Source organism: Porites lutea, chromosome 10 (assembly GCF_958299795.1).
Source record: "Porites lutea chromosome 10, jaPorLute2.1, whole genome shotgun sequence".
Taxonomy (NCBI): Eukaryota; Metazoa; Cnidaria; class Anthozoa; order Scleractinia; family Poritidae; genus Porites; species Porites lutea.
Window position 1 is genome coordinate 29901661 of NC_133210.1, and position 17473 is coordinate 29919133.

Sequence of the window (17473 nt, forward strand, 5' to 3'; positions counted from 1 at the left end):
TGACATCTTGAAATATCACCATTTCATTAGTGCAAGTTGTTACTGATTTACTATGTTAATTACTAATAAAGCTCAATATACCTGTCACAAGGCTTTGATATGGCTAAGGGTGAGTTTGACATGTTGTACTTATGTGCTGGCGGAGGGGGGGGGCTATGATATTTTCCTTTGATAAATCAACATCTCTTGAGGGGGGGGGTCAGAAAAAAAACCCTGAGATTATTGGGGGGGGGGGCTTCAAAAAAATGAAAGGAAAAAATAAGGAAATCATCATAGCCCACCCTCTAGATAAATTATGAATGCTCCCTTAGGTAAACTTACCCTGCGAGCAGAGGCTACATTTCCACGGTATGAGCTGAATGTAGCTTCTGCTCAAAGGGTAAGGTAAACTTTGGTCGTCACGAAAGTTTTAGGTGGGTGATTCGCCTCATCCAAAACTGTTTGCTACCCTGATGGGTCTCGTCGAAAGTTTGAGTTTCATAGAAATATAGAAATTTTCAGGAAACCTTTTTTAAACAGTAATCGCGATATCTTGAAGAAAGTAAAATAGACGACCCCCAAAAGTTGGTTAGTAATAAGTAGAAAACTCAGAATATCTTAGACGTTGTTTATACCCTTCCAACAACTTTAAAACGGGACATTTCTAGGCAATATTTGCTTCTCCGATCAGTTATTTTACTTAAAAAAAGTTGTTGGGTGCCCCTGATTTTTAATTTAAGGCCACCTTTTTATGAGGCACTCAGGAACCTGCACAAATTTTGACATCCCTCTGTAAAGACCCAGTGAAACCGTACCCAGTGGTTTAATCCAGTCTACCCAGTGATAATTTAGCCTCCCTGATACCCGGCAAATAGTTTGTTTCTACCCGGCTAACTTTTTGCTTCCCCAGTCACTTTCTATCATGACTTCATCAAGACCAGTGTATTTCGTTGCTCATATTTGTTTAAAAGAAGCAAAGATATAAAACATTATTACCATTGACAAAAAAAATAGGGAGGGTAAAAGTAGTCAGTCTTGCATAAAAAACTGTAAATCGTTTATATAAAGTGTTCAAAGTTTTCATGCCTGTAAAAATGTAAGGCCTGCCACCCCTTCCCACTTTTATGGGAAATACACAACTAAGATGAACAACCCAGTGGAAAATAAACCAACCCAGTGACTTTTCCTCCAACAACCCACTGAAGATAAAGATTCCACTGGGTCTGTTACAGAGGGGTGTAATTTGGGCTGCAACAATAAAATACACTCAACTGAAGAAGGATTAAGAGGCTAGGATTCTTAGACCAGAATCGTTTGAAATATCCCGGGAGAGGGGGGGGGGGGGGGTACTCTCTATGATGGACTATACCGGGAGGCTCTGCCCAAAAGAGGTATCCTTTTCAGGCTTCAAGTATATGAAAGGGTAGGGATTTCACTTGTTGAAGTATATTAATAACGAGTTGGGAAATCTGTCATTTGGGTCTGTGAAAAGGGCCCAAAAGGACTAACAGATTAATTTTTATAGCTTATGAAGTCGAGAAAACGTTCTATTTTTGTGACTGATTTCTGTTGAAAAGACAGTGTATTTACAGCAGTTAAAAGGGTTGCAAAGTCGCAAACAAGGTATGTGAAAGGGGTACCATTTGTCAATAGAAGGTATATGAAAGGGGTACCTTTTTCGTGAAAAATGGTACATGAAAGGGTAATGGTTTGGACCTCGGGGCGGAGCCTCCCCATATAAACATTTGTTGAGTACCTCACTTGGTACTTTTTTACTTTGCTTGAAATGAAAAAAATTAATTGCATACCTGGCCTGCCATACACCAAAAGTCGCTTTCCACCATTGAAAATCTCTGTGTAGCTTCCAAGCTTGTTTTGTGTCACACCACTGGGTCTCCTGTGATCCTTAAGCCAAGTCAACTGTGTGTACATCTCATCAATATCAACAGCAGAGCTTGAGTCCCATGGGATGATTCTGACTTTGCTCTTTGCTTTATAAACCATTTTCAGACGTTTCTGGCACTTCTCAAGGCATACAGAATCTGTTAAAAGGTTTTAATTACATAAAAAGAACCTCTTTAAGTTAAAAATATATAAATAAAATGCTTTTGGCTTGAGTAACATATGAATACAGAATATGCACTAGCCTCCTGAGCAGATGTTCTTAGGGTTTTGTTATGTGTACCTATCCCACAGGTTACGAAGCCCTAAGAGCGTCTGCTGGGAAGCTAAACATGTGCATGGTGCAAACAGCACAACTAGTTGATAAACGTGTCCTAGTTATGTTACAGTATAAAGAAATAAGGCATTAAAACTACAATATTTTTACATTTACTAATATAAGTAATTACATTAAAGGCTGTTACTAATTAATTACTTACATGTACTGTAATGATAGTACAAGAATATTTTTCCTCAATTATTCTGTTATGTTATTAAGTGATACCTTTTTAAGATTCAATCTTAAGATTCCACAGTTGGGTTTGATTTGCAGTTTGGTGTAGGTGGGTAGGATTAGGGTTAGAGGTCAAGTTACAAGACTTACGTCACAAATGCACACCTTGAAAAATTCATTTTTTTCCCAAAAATCTTAGATGTACATGTAATTTAACATATTACGAAGGGGAGAATTTTTCTGATTCCTCTTTCCATCACATTTTTGAATCCGAAAATTTTAGGCTTCCTTTTTTCTACAAAAAATAGCCTAACCTGGGGATGTCAAAAATTAAACTTCAGAAAATCTTAGGCAATTTATTAGAAGAGCTTCGAAATTTGTACATGAATGAAATGGTCATCTACAAATTTTTAGCCGTCCTCAAGTAATAGAAAATTCTAGGCAATATTTGGTTCTCCGAACATACATTTTACAGAAAACAGTCGTTGGGTGCCCCTGAAAATTATTAAAACCACCTGAGATTCAACTAATTTTTATCTCCATCTGGAACAGGATCAAGTGAGCAGATTTCACTGGGACATGATACAAGATTTTATTATAGTGGTTAGGTGTCACATTGTAAGCTACACTGTACCAGGCCACCCACACCTATAGCAGGCACAGTTATTGCAGTTCTGACCTCTCATCTGGCGATAACAACCTGTCTCCAAGATAGAGACAAAAATTCATGAAATCTCAGCATTCAATCCTCAAAATATTGTCTAATCAGTATTACAAACTTCAGTCTGTTATATAATATTCCTCAGGTATTATTGATTCCAAAGAATGGTACCTGGTAACTTTTTCTTGGGCTCACTTGCAGGCTGCTTCTTCATTGACAGATCTGTGAAATGTCAGAAAAAAATATTTGGTAAGATATATTTTATTTGAAGTTATCTGTTTTATGTTCTCATTACATATTTACTATGCTGGCCATCAGCAACCCATCACTGACCTCTAGTATGTGCACTAGCAACAACTGAATACCTCAGTTAAGATTAAACAATAGAATCAGGCATGGACCCACACCAGTTTACAAAAATCTGTCAGATTTTTCATAATAAATATCTAAAAAAACTTTCGAATTAAAAGTTGTAACTGGAAAATGGTTTGGACAAATTTTATTTTTCCAGTTTACTGGCATTTAGACAAAGTATCCTGCCTCATCTGAGGAGCATGGAAGTGGCTAATATCCTGTCTGAAATACTCAGAAACCCAGGAAAGGGGACTTTGGGGAGTTTAAATCCAGAAAATTTCTCGGGGGAGCATGCCCCCAGAAACTCCTAGAAGCTTGTGCCTTCGATGCTCATATAGGAAATTGGTTAGTTTTTATCCTACATGTGTAGATCCACTCCTGATAATTCCTTATCATAAATTAAGTCATTTTTCATTCTGTGATTCACCAATTTTTCACTTCCCTAACTAATTCTACGGGCCAAACTTTAAACAGAAAAGATCTCCTTTTTTCTATTCTGCTGCTACAAGCCTTGTTTTCTCACCCTGTCCTTAACTGTAAATTATCAAAATTTTCCTCATTTTCTCCTGAGCACAAAAACTGTACACCTCAAACTCTGCTCACAAGAGGATGTGGATCGAAGGGAGCTGTCAGGGCTTATATACGGGACATACATAATTTGTATCTCACCCTAAATTAAATTGACTGACAAAATAATCTGGGTTCCAGGGTGGGAACATAACACAATTTTTATTTCAGTTTTTGTGTTGGAGTCAGCAACATGGTGTATGTTTTTTATCTCCTGCTAGCAGTTTTCAGTCACAAGCATATCAGATAACTTGAAAAATCACTTTTGGGATCATATTGTAAATTTCTCAGATTAAATGTTAAGGCAAGTGTCATTGCTACACTCACAGTCAACAATGGCTGAAGAAGGAGTTGAAAAACTATATAACAGTATCTTCTATTGTGCGTGCTATAGCTAGTACATGTACTTTTAATTGAAGTAATGCATAGCCAGCAATACCATACATTATAGCCCAAAAGATCACTAGAAATTTTGTGGCAGTCCATGCATGTATTCAAAGACTTTTCACTAAAACTGCAACCATTTTAAATCTTTATAAATCAAAATAAAATTACCTAAACAAAACATTTGTCACTATCAATAATGTCAGAACAGGGATGTGACATACCTTCATAGTGAGGCCATTCTTTAAAAACAACTGGATCATTTAACACGTTGGACACAAGAGAAGCTGCCATGATGGAAGCAAATGACTTCCAGGACTCATTAGGAGCATTGCCATCATTGGAAAAATGTGATATCCCTTTAACAATCACCCATTCAATTTTCACATCATGGGCTGCAGCAAACAGTCCTATAAATAGAACAACAAAAACAAATCAGAACAAAAATAAATTATGTAAATTTTTTTCAGGTCTCAGAGGTCTAAGTTTTTTTGGTCTAAGACACCACAATAACAAGACATTGTGGGAGTTTATGTTTGGACGTCGTTGTACTAGGCATATGTGAAGTTTTCTATGTGCACTAGAGATGTGTGAGTAGTGCAGTTAAGTGTTGGGTATTTTAGGAGTTGGTTGAGATGTGTGAGTGGAACAAGGTGCGGAGTTATATCAGATGGGGATTAGTAAGATAATACCTGTAGTTTGTTAATCAATGAAACTGGTTTCTCATAGAATTTGATATGAAGTAACAAAACATAATTTTTTGGAAGGTAAAAGTGATTTTAGGTGAGGTAGTTGTGGGAGTGCATGCTATTGGTTATATGAAGGGATACTGTAGTTACACTCTGCTGAAATGAAGTGGTGGTAGTAAAAGATCTTATCAATGGTCGAAAAAATACTTGTACTTATTTTAAAATTTAATGTTGTTAGTCTTTCTGTTTTTAGGATATTGTTTTCTGGCTATTTTTGATATTAGAGAGCTTTAGATTCTAAAACGAGGACGAGGTGCAGGGGCGGATCCAGGATTTTTTTTAGGAGGGCGTGCCATAACGAGCCGCACGATCTTAGCAACCAAAAAAACCCTCAGTATCCAGCTGAGATAGCTGAGTAAAAGTCAGCTATCTCAGCTGGATACCCAGTAGCTTGCAACATTCCCTATTCAGTCCTATTCCATTAATCTCTGATCGTATTTCGCATCTAATATGATAGAGGCGTCAATTTTCACGCAATCATGTCATCATCCTAGGGCGAGAAATGTAATTAATTAAAAGTGTGGTATCTAACAAAATGTACGGCTTTGCTTTCAGAAAAGTAATTCAGTGCCGTCTAAAAAAAAACATTTTACGGCTACGAATCAAAATGCTAAAGGTGTTATGTATCCTAGAAGCGCTCAGGCATAATAACATTATGCCAGGACTTCTACCTGGATGAACCAGAAAGGATATACAACAAGTGCTTTTTTTTTTTTTTCGCCTACGGGTCGAAATGCTAAACGTGTTATATATCCTAGAAGCGTTCAGGCATAATAACATCATGCCAGGACTTCTACCTGGATGAACCAGAAAGGATATACAACAACTACCTGATTTTTTGTTTTTACGGCTACGGGTCGAAATGCTAAACGTGTTATATATCCTAGAAGCGCTCAGGCATAATAACATCATGCCAGGACTTCTACCTGGATGAACCAGAAAGGATATACAACAACTGCTTTTTTTTTTTTTTCGCCTACGGGTCGAAATGCTAAACGTGTTATATATCCTAGAAGCGCTCAGGCATAATAATATGCCAGGACTTCTACCTGGATGAACCAGAAAGGATATACAACAACTGCCTGATTTTTTGTTTTACGGCTATGGGTCGAAATGCTAAACGTGTTATATATCCTAGAAGCGCTCAGGCATAATAACATCATGCCAGGACTTCTACCTGGAGGAAACAGAAAGGATATACAACAACTACCTAATTTTTTTTTCTACGCGTCGAAATGCTAAACGTGTTATATATCCTAGAAGCGCTCAGGCATAATAACATCATGCCAGGACTTCTACCTGGATGAACCAGAAAGGATATACAACAACTACCTAATTTTTTTTTCGCGTACGGGTCGAAATGCTAAACGTGTTATATATCCTAGAAGCGTTCAGGCATAATAACATCATGCCAGGACTTCTACCTGGATGAACCAGAAAGGATATACAACAACTGCCTAATTTTTTGTTTTTACGGCTACGGGTCGAAATGCTAAACGTGTTATATATCCTAGAAGCACTCAGGCATAATAACATCATGCCAGGACTTCTACCTGGATGAACCAGAAAGGATATAGAACAACTACCTAATTTTTTTTTTTTTACGCGTCGAAATGCTAAACGTGTTATATATCCTAGAAGCGCTCAGGCATAATAACATCATGCCAGGACTTCTACCTGGATGAACCAGAAAGGATATACAACAACTACCTAATTTTTTTTTCTACGCGTCGAAATGCTAAACATGTTATATATCCTAGAAGCGCTCAGGCATAATAACATCATGCCAGGGCTTCTACCTGGATGAACCAGAAAGGATATACAACAACTACCTAATTTTTTTTTCTACGCGTCAAAGTTGTAAACGTGTTATTCTTAGAAGCGCTCATGCTTAATAATTTGCCAGGTTTCCAAGCGACTGATTTTAGCTGATTTTGCGTTGCGCAAGAATGGATAATTTACCCAACTTGTAAACAGATATTTCCTTCAGCCGATTGTGTCTCATGCAGGAGAATGTCATGTCTGCGTTGTTTTGTTTCTACTGAAGTTTAATCAAAGAAAGCTTAAGCGGAAATAGGGAGAGCGCAATTTATACTCTTACGAACTATAAATTAGGGCTGACCTGGAAGACACATTGAATTGTGCCGCCATCCATAATCTGGCTGCGTTTAGGGAGACAATTTCCTCTTCCATCCAGACTTACTTGGTATGTGTCTTTGCGAGAATCTTCAGACAAAGAATTGGGTATACACTGATTCGAATGGCTTGACGATACTAAGTGCTTAAGTCTACTTACCGATTACAACATGTTTTGGAAGTATTGAGAAGCGCGCCAAACGAGGTTGTCACAGCGTTCTCGAGCGAACACGGCGCGACCTGGATTGATAAAATTACCATTACATGCAGCTATCATGCCAGTGATTTCTCCTTTCGTCGCATAGTGAATAGTTCGTGAGCACATCCTCGCCTCTCGAAACATTTGTCTTGCACCGCTATAGAAGTTGCTTCTCCCGCGAACCATAGGTAGATTTCCCGCTTAACATAATGTTTGATAATTTATGCAAAAGTTGACCTCGTGAAAGTCAGCAGTGCATTAATCGACTCAAAAATAAACAGACTTCCTACAGGGTTTTGAACACGGTTTTAATTAAAGTACTTTACGAGCGCCGCGGTAGTTGACCGCAAAAGTGTTACGGTGATGGATACTCAACTAGATGATTACGTCACTTCATAGCAACCAGACGGTACGAATTTTTTAACTTCCGGAGCGCTGAGGCTCGTAGTGCTCGTCTCTTGCTCTACTTCAACACCAATAAACTACATGGTTTTTTTTTGCAGAATAACAATTGTATCAGAAAACCGCAGGTTACCTCAGGAAGGGGGGGGTGCGCATCCCCTGCACCCTCCCCCTAGATCCGCCCCTGAGGTGAGATCTATATACAAAAGGCTTTTCTATTAGCTGTTAAGGAATTCAACCCAAACCTCAGAATACTCTGACATATTGCCTCATAGCACAGCTACAACACTAGGGCTGTCACAAGAGTATAATATGCAATATTACAAGTAGGAGGGGAATTGAACAACTAGGACGTTCTTTTGATTCTATTCTTCTGTTGTTTTCTATGAAGTATAGACAGGGGAAATTCCCCCAGGCCTAAGCCTTAGACAGCCCTGTCCTGAACTGCAAGAAATGCAATACTCCCCCAAGGGTAAATCATGAATGGCTCCCAGGGGGTACTTCCTTATAAGAGACTAATGGGGATGTGCCACTGGATGGGGTCGCATTTTCACGACTGGAGTGACTATAATGGGGTCGTGTTTTCAATAGAGTTACTCGAATGGGCTCACACTGATTTTTGGATTTGTTGGGGTAAGTTAGACACAGTTCTTCATATATTTTACAGTTAGCAAACATACCAGAATCTGTGTACTGTAGGTGAAAAGTAAAGTGTTCTTCAATCAATTTAAAAAATGGGTCAATTCATTTGGGATTGCAAAAATTACATGTTTGCCCAAAAGTGACTACCACCCCCCTAGCAGACCAGGGTGGGTTTATAGCACTGTGAAGGAAACAATCACTCCTGGCCAATCATTCCTTCTTTTTGCTTTGGCTTAACTATAAAGAATCATTCTTAGTTTCCTGCTCTGCGCACCAACAAAACCATAAGCTGTTATCTGGCTACAAAGGATAATACAGTTGACTTAAGTACACAAGACGTATAACTGAAAAATCTTACCTCCACCACCCTTTTCGAATGCAACTGCTTTAATAGAGTCAGACACGCATTGCCGTTTAGCACTGATTGGGTCTATGCCAGTTAAAATCTCCCCATCACAGCACACCTGAACTTTATGATCTTCTGGACTTCTTAATGGAGGAATCCAGCCATGATCTGCATGCTTGACAAGACGCAAGATATCTCTTCCCACGGGGGTTTTGAATGTGTCAGTTAAAAGCTTAGAGGATACCACCACATCACCTAGATGTAACTTGGTCACTTCTGGGTTTAATCCTTCACAGCAGCCAACAGAGAAAACAGCTTTGGGTCTCAGTTCCACCACAGCATTCTTAACGGTGACCAGAGGGCCACCTGGAGCAGAAGAACCTTCAGAACATGTCATTAAAGCAACTCTTAGGGGCACATCTCCACTTTCACCCATGGTTCCAAAGGACACATATCCAAGTTTCTTGTGGTAGCTTTTAAAGGAATTTCTCAAGTATGCGTAACAGGCCAGGAACTCACAGTCCTCCACTGTCATCAAAAGAATGTCAACTGGGAGTTGAACATCATTCCAAGGTTTTGATGTGTTAGGAAGGTCCCTTTTCTCTGGCAGTTTAATAGTGAGAGTTGGAACATCATCTTTTGCCAGGTGATCATGAGCACTATCTCGTTTCCCTTTACGCCCTTGATGTTGAGCCATTTTGTCTCAGTTAGATGTATATTGCCTTAAAATGTCAATAAATAAGGTCACAGAATTATACACGTGCACTTGAATAACTTTTATGCCAGAATATATTCGCTGAAGTGGAGGTGGCTAGTGGTGGATATATATCCACCACTAGCCGCCGACACTGAGGTGAATAATATTAATAATTGTTTTTAGTATATACTAAAACAGTGAAATAATTGAGCACAAAAATGATGATTGTTAACTCATTTACTGTTGCCAATGATTACAATTTTGGCGCACAATGACCGAACCGGCAGCTGTCGCATTTTTTTGTCAACAATAAAAGTTTAACGCATTTGTTTAGCTCTTCTGGGGAAATTTTGTCAAAAGGAGTTCGTTTTTTGTATTTAAAACCATTCTGTAAAAAGAACTATTAAATTTAGTTTTAAGCTTATTTATGAACAATTCAGCTAAATAGAGTAACGCAAGACTTGAGCTTAATTTGCATTTGTGAATAAAAAACTTTTTCACCGGTTTCATCGATAAATTCAAGTCAAACAGACAAAGATTTACCTGTTAAAACTGCCAAACTGAATTTTGTCACCTTCTTAGCTTATTTCGGGAACAGCTTGTTTGCTTATTTGTGAAATTTCTTTGTTTGTTACGGCAGCAAACCAGGAAGCCATTTTGCTCGTAACTTACGCGAGTTTGACGTTGCTTGCTCGGAGGAGCTGGAGGTGAATCAGTGAATAGCACTGGATATTCACTGATTGAGTAGCCATTCAGAGCGGGCAAAAAACACTACTACTGTTTTAGTATATACTAAATTTACTTATTACTTCCACTCATGAATATAGAGATCAAAATAGCCTGCAAATACAGTGTTCTCCCTGAATTTTCGCTTAGCAGGTAAGGGACCAGTCATGGCCCATATGCCTCAGAGGCGCACTTTCCTGGGGGGAGGGGGGGTAATGGAGTGAGGGACATGGCCCCACCCTCGCTAGGAAATTTAGGAGCTACATGTAAGTTCTCTGAAACGTCATTCCCTCACTTAAAGACCTACTTTACACAAATCAGCCATTGTTATCTTTAGACACCAATTTAAAACGTTTGATTCCAATAATTTTACTCTGTCTTCAAAGTTCTCTTTTCAAAATGCATGGCCCATAAAAAGAAAAGCTGTGTATACTTGAGCACTTTTCCATATGTATTATTTTATTCCTTTTCCTTGTGAGAATCCAATCAGATCGCAAGATTCTTTTTTTTATTTTTTTAAATTTTAGTAAACCTTCAAGCGGTTGCAGGCGGTAAGAAGTGTTGCTTCAGATGGTAAATTTTACCAGTTACTGCCTGATAAGGCGAACACTGAAAATGAGTCCCAAGTAGAGCAGGGCAAAAAAGAATTATCGACAAGCGAAATGAGCCAAGTCTGCAGGCCTGGGGGTGAAAAAGGTGGGGGAGACTGTAGACTATGTTTTTTTCACCCCCCTCCACTTGGGAGACTGTTTGCAGGCTCAGATAAAAAGCATTAAAGGGATCATAGTAATGCATGTTCCCCAACATAACTAGCACGTGGCAGCTGGAAAGCTTTGCAGCTGTAATTGGGTGTAGTATGCAGCTGTCTTTTAAGACCTACCTTCTTCAAGGACTCATGTTAATGTTTGAACAAATTCATGTACTTGACAACAAAACCCTGAAACAAAAAAATAAAAAAGACCACTAATGACATCTCTCTTCAGTTATAATCAGTAATTTAGTATAATCATAATATTCAGGGGCATAGTATGAGACTTTGAATGTGTATGCACCAGAAAAAATTATTACTAGAACTAATCCTCCAGAAAATTTTTGAAATTGGGGTCTCAAAAATGCCATTTCTTGTTTTTTTTCGCATTTTCATTAACCCATTCGCTGCTGGAGATTTTGCCGAAAAACGCGTTTTGAAGCTAGTCGAGTGGTTTTCTGGTTACTGTCGTGCTATAAAGAGCTAAAACTTACCACAAACTGGTTTACAGGTCGAACACTAATCACGGCCTTCTGATCCAGATGCCAAATATCACCTTGCGAAGTTCGGGCATGTGCAGAAAGCAAAATTTCAACATAGTTTTTAGGTTTAAAAGTGACACAGCAGTCTTGACTTTTACTTTTCGCTTTCTCTCCTCCCTTCTTTTTTTGCTTTTCTTGCCTCTTTTTTTTTTTCTCTTGCTGGGCATTTAGTAGGCTTGATTTTGGTGGGAAGAGTTTTTAGGAAAGCTTTTATGATCTTAAGATTAGGCGAAAGGAAAGGTAGGTGGGTAATGGAACAAGATTTTCATGGAGATTTTCAGGTCAATGTCACGTGGTTTTTTGCTTGTTTCTCCGGTGTCCTTGACTGAATTGTGCTCATTCTGGTATGGTTTGAAAGATCTCTTCATTCTGCACAAGTTAGTGAAGAAAGTTGTCCTTGACCATTAAAACTGATGACATCACAATGGGTAGAAAGGACCTGGATCCGCACGGGCGGTTACGGGCAGTTACGGGCGGTTCAGGGGCGAATGGGTTAAATGAAATAATATGAAGGAAAATGCAGTAGTTAGCAAGGTACAGTGTTTATAGAAAAAAAGGGTAAAACAGTGACGCCATCAAGAAGGTTACCCAAGCAAAGGGCGAAACCTCTGTACCTTCAGATGGGCAAACGCTGTTACAACGCCATCAATATCAACGTCTTTGTGCTTATTCATTTGCAGAATTGTAAGACAGCTCAATCTCTTGTCTCTCATCCCACATAAACATTTCTTACCATCGGTTTATGGAATAAAAAAAGATGAAAAAAATAATAGTGATTCTGTTTTATAAAACCCGCAGCATAATTACTTAAAATGAGCAAGTTTATAGCTGCTCACATGACCAAAATGTGATTTTAAAATTATGAATTACCTCTTTCTAAAGACAAATTTTGTACTTAAACAGAGCTTGAAATAATTTCTCCAGACACAATGACAGGCCAAATTTATTTTTGCTCAGTCACATATCATTTCTGGCCAGTCAAATTTATAAGATAAATTACTCTTAAAACAAGGACCCATGAACCAAAACTGGCGTTATATATACAGTGTATTTCCAAAAAAGTCGTTGCTTAGAGCTTATGGTACTTATGAACTCATGGTCAACAATGAAAATAAATTATTATCGGATTAGCATGCGGTCAAGGTCAACTTTCCAGAATTTGGAAAGTACAATGTGATTGGCTAAGCTTGGGAAAGGAATGTTGTTCTTGGTGGAGCAGGCGTTTGTAGGGAGGGATGAAGGATGAGCTGCCCTAAAAAATTAATGCTTGCATGGGAGGCTACTGAAATAACTCACTGAACAGCAAGGAAATTTTAAAACTTTGAAAGGTTTGAACCCAGGAGTCATTTCAAAAGTAGGTTGAGTTTGATCGTCTGGGTGAATGTAGTCCTGAATAGGACTGTTGTTGTTGACAGTGACTGACGTTTGAACAACCTGACTGCGGTAGTCATCTTCAGAGTCAAAGTGAGTTGTATCACGTCAGTTGATGGTATTATACTCTGGTTATTGATCTGATTGGTCAATTACGTCGCAATGTTATTGGTCGTCTGTCAGTTAAGCCATGATGTTATTAGCTATGGAGACTCGTAATCAGTAATTGGTGCGTTTTCGGTCCGTCTATTGTCCATCTATTGTCATGGTAAACTAACTATGAGAGAATGACAATTTGACTAACAATAGACGACTGTGACAATAGACGGACCGAAACGCACCAATTACTGATTATGAGTCTTCATAGACTAGCAAGTGACTAGCAAGACAAAAGGTTGACCAATCAACTCCCCAAATGCAATCAGTTTGTAGGGGGTGCACACCCCCCCCCTCCCCCTCTGAGATGACCTGCGGTTTTCTAATACAACTGGTATTCTGCAAAAAAAAAACTATGTTGTTTATTGGTGTTGAAGTAGAGCAAGAGACGAGTGCACCCCATCCTAAAAAAAAATCCTGGATCCACCCCTGGTTTGGACATTGTTCGTTGACCCGCCGTTATATCAAGCCCTGGTAAACTTCAAGGAAAATGTTGAAAAGATGATGTGGTAATGTTAACAGCACATCTAAGCATAACTCTCAAATGCTTAACAAGATGCCAGCAAAAAGTAGTTTTGCTTCAATTCCAACATGGTCTGAGGTCAATACAAATCATACTACTTTGTTGAAAAGTCGAAGTGCGACAAAATATATCCCTTAAATACATTTCCTCTCAAATTTCAGGTGTAAGATAATTTTTGTGTGCTTTGTCAATTTTTGACATCAGCAAGATTTCAACTCCTTGTTTAAAGGAAGCATTGGTTACATGACATATTACATAATACAAGAGGCCTATTTCTCAAACCAATAGTTTTTAAACCTCTTGATAATAATTATTGCAATTGTCAGTAACAAATGTAGGTTTATACCTGCTGTTTTGAATCTCCCAGTAAACTGTTAACCAACTTCCTTGTCCCCACAAGTATTGAAAAATCACGATTACACTGTAAAATAAACAAATAATGCACTCAACAATAAAACTCTCTTAATCTTTTACACTGTTAGAAGCCTCAAAAGGGTTGAACATGATAGTCTAAGCTCAGATTTTTTGCAGCCAGATAAAAAACCCACCACATAACCAAGGTCATCAATAGTGCTGCGCACAGATTTTAAAAATAGTCTACGTCTGATAGGACCCCCCGCATGACTCAGACAAACTTTGCTTCTCACTCAAAGGCTTTGTATGCACGTTTACTGAGTGTTAGCTCTGGGATGGAGAATTATCTCTTTCTGCATGCCCGGGGGTGGGGAGTAGACAACCAAGAACCAAAAAAACTGCAAATCCCAGGGGGAGGGTACGCCTGCTGTGGCATGGTAAGAGGTCAATTATTGAACCAGCAATTAAATATGAAGTAATTCTTGGTTTGCAACCTCGTGAGAAGGCGGCCTTGTTGAAGGTCAAAACAATATAAATTTTTGTCGCAGAATTTACATGAAAATAGAGTTTACTTCCCAAAGGAGAGAAATCGGATGGCCGCCGTGACGTCACAATGTGTATAAAATGTGTAGAAGTCATACATGATGCTTTGTAAAAGGGAAAATTCTCTTAACAAATATATTTAAGAATCATATGACTTTACCAAAAGTAAACTAAAGCTTTGAGTAATAAGTTACCTTTTCACAATATTTTTCACATCTGACTCGGCCGATGTCACTTACAGTATTCACTATCACATGCACAAATAGTAGATCTAAAAGCAAGAACACAGTTCGTTAATCAGCTACAATTGTTTGCCAGGCAATCTGCACATGTTAACCATGGAACTGAACATCTCTCGTTTTAGTTTTCTTTAGAACTTAATTGAACAGTGACTACGGGTCCACTTACCTTCAAAAACCAAGTGAAAGAAAACTGACTGGCACTTCTGCAAACTGAGCTGTCTATCGAATAGTCCCAGTGCCCGCTCGGTTGACCTGCAAAATATTTCGGCTGAGTGGAGGAATTGCAGAATAATTTTAGTTTTATGTGGCGAATTTTAAATAGCGCTCGTCAAAAACCCTTAAATAAAGTCACGAGTCACGATCACTCACTTGTATCCCGATCTGCGATGGAAAATTCAAAACGAGTTTCCTGAATCCCAAAGCAAACAAATTGACTTTCTTATTTGGGAAATGCTGCAAGTGCATACTGAAGGAAGGGTTAATCGCCATCGTTGAGACTTGCTACTTTTTGTAAAAATTTAGAATGTTAAGAAAAGAACAGACCTGTATTATTCTCCACGTACAAACTGAGAGAAGACGTGATTCAATTCGGAGCAGAGATTAGCAGGGTGACAATAATTTATACAGAGGTCCTTGATTTGAGTCAAGTGCTGCTTGAATAAGGGGCCTTGCAGTTATCTTTTCCCTGAAACAAATTGTTGATCTTCATTCACTCATATCAAAACATATAACGAGCGTTTTTGTACATTACAGGCATAGAAATGATTCTAAAATGGAATAGCAGGAATTCAACTCTAATTTCTCAGAGCTGAAATATACACCTTCAAAAACACGCGATTTTTAAATCGCGTGTTTTTTTAATTTAATTTAATTTAATTTAATTTAATTAATTTAATTTTATTTTATTTTATTTTAATTTAATTTAATTTAATTTGTTTTTTGAATTTACTCCAGTTGCTTCCAACTCTTTCTCTTTTTCTTCTTTACGGTCACGCTACACAGTTACACTGTCAATTACATGTGTCTGAATTTTTCTACCTAGTAGAATTCAACCGGGCGAAGAAACCGATGTTGGAAAACAGCGCTTGAATCACTCTTCACTTTCACTCTCCCGGTTTTCCGAACTAAACAAGGACGAAGGTGATTGACACAAACGAATACAACTCAGTGATGAAGGGTTTTCATTTCGTTCCACAAGAACTACAAACTCGATCCGACTTATCCTCGGCTCGCAATATTCTCTTTACGAGAATTACATCAAACGAGCCCGTCTGCTTTGAGGGCTGAAACAAGTTCTCGGTACCAATCTGATCCCCTGAGAACCAAATTTGACACACAGACGAAGCGGGTGCCAGCTTAGCCTGTTATCAATCAACTTTGATTTCCGGAACGTCATTTTTCAGCCAATGGTATTTCCCTTCGTCTGGGCGAAGTACAAATGAAAATTTGTAAGGGATGGTTGCAAGCTCTCCTTTCGCCGGCCCCTTGCGGCTTCGCCGCTCGCTCGCGCGTTCTCGCGAGACCCGCTTCACTCGCCCAAATAGGAGAGCTTGCTCACAGGCTATGAAGATCCTGATATTACTTACTCGATTGCTCTAAGTGTGCGCGTCTCTAAGGTGTGGCCTAAGTGTTGTGAAGTAACCAAGGAGATTTGTTGGGCTCTAAGCGAAGAAATTGAATTTTTATACGCGTTGTGGTCGCAAGAATACGCAGCTCACAAAAAGGGGGCAAAGTACAACTCCAAACAAGAGCTGCCCTGAAGCAAGTGAGCTCTAAATTTATTAAAATGTAAGTAGATGAAAATCTAAAACAAACCTTAAGAAGTGATTTGGTTAACTCTTGGATGAAGTCGGAAGAGAAAACGAAGCTCAGAGGTGATTTTGCTTAGAGCGAACTAACGCAATTCCTTTCCTATGAAAAAAGCAGTCATTGATTATGACTAAAAGAAATCATTTTACATTTCTATGTAGAAGGGGTTTAGGTTGATTTGTTTAAGAAGACTCTTAATACGACAATGGAATATGAGGATGTTACGCAAATTATAACTACTTCAGTTCGTTTGGTTATATTTTGTTTTTGCTGTATTTAATGTCAAGACACGACGCTGTCGTTAACATCAAACCTTCTCGAGTTCAATGATGAGGTTTCTCTTTTTTAACAAATTCCTTTTCAGCTTGAAATAAACTTTAAATTCGCTGAGACACTAAAGGTGGAAGAAAAAAATACTGATGTGAACGAGAGAACTATCGCCTTGGATTGCGTTGAGAGTAGGTGACTCGCTGTTTAATATCCGCTTGCATTCATGCCCTTTTAACTATCGATTATCGTATTCATTGGCGACATATTTCGGCTTACAAGTCTTCTACGTGGACAGTCGAACTTCAGAAACTCTGCTGACCTTGTAGAACTAAATGGATATGAGAAATGCTAGGTGATATGAACCAACTAACTTTACCAAGGCTTTGAGGAAGTCTGACTAAAAATAGAGCGGATGGCTTAACTTTTAAAGATCCTTTTAAGACACCCGATACTTCCTGTGTCGTAATTGACCATGATTGAAAATCCATAAGTTAACTGAATCATGTTGATTTACAGATTTAATTACGAATCTTGATGTGACAAGGAAACACACTACTGGAATTTACACAGGAATCACGCGACTTTACAACAAAGCAATTTGGTGTAGACCTGTCCATTGTGCTTCATTTTGTCATTGTTACATTCCATACAAACGCTGCGGGTTTACCTATTCTAAGA

At 38.5% G+C, this 17473-nt stretch overlaps 1 protein-coding gene and 1 long non-coding RNA gene across 2 annotated transcripts in view; both read right to left on the reverse strand.

Annotated features, from left to right (window-relative positions):
* Positions 1-11178, reverse strand: part of LOC140951112 (uncharacterized) — a 22475-nt gene extending 11297 nt beyond the window's left edge. The window contains exons 1-5 of the mRNA XM_073400329.1: positions 11118-11178; positions 8827-9536; positions 4565-4750; positions 3207-3257; positions 1788-2021 (exon numbers count right to left, since the gene is read on the reverse strand). Coding sequence (XP_073256430.1) covers positions 1788-2021; positions 3207-3257; positions 4565-4750; positions 8827-9511 — 1156 coding nt within the window. The 5' untranslated portion in view covers positions 9512-9536; positions 11118-11178. The remainder of the gene's footprint in view (positions 1-1787; positions 2022-3206; positions 3258-4564; positions 4751-8826; positions 9537-11117) is intronic.
* LOC140951127 (uncharacterized) overlaps positions 1-17473 on the reverse strand; it is a 104467-nt gene that overhangs the window by 84593 nt on the left and 2401 nt on the right. The gene's annotated exons all lie outside the window — the stretch shown is intronic.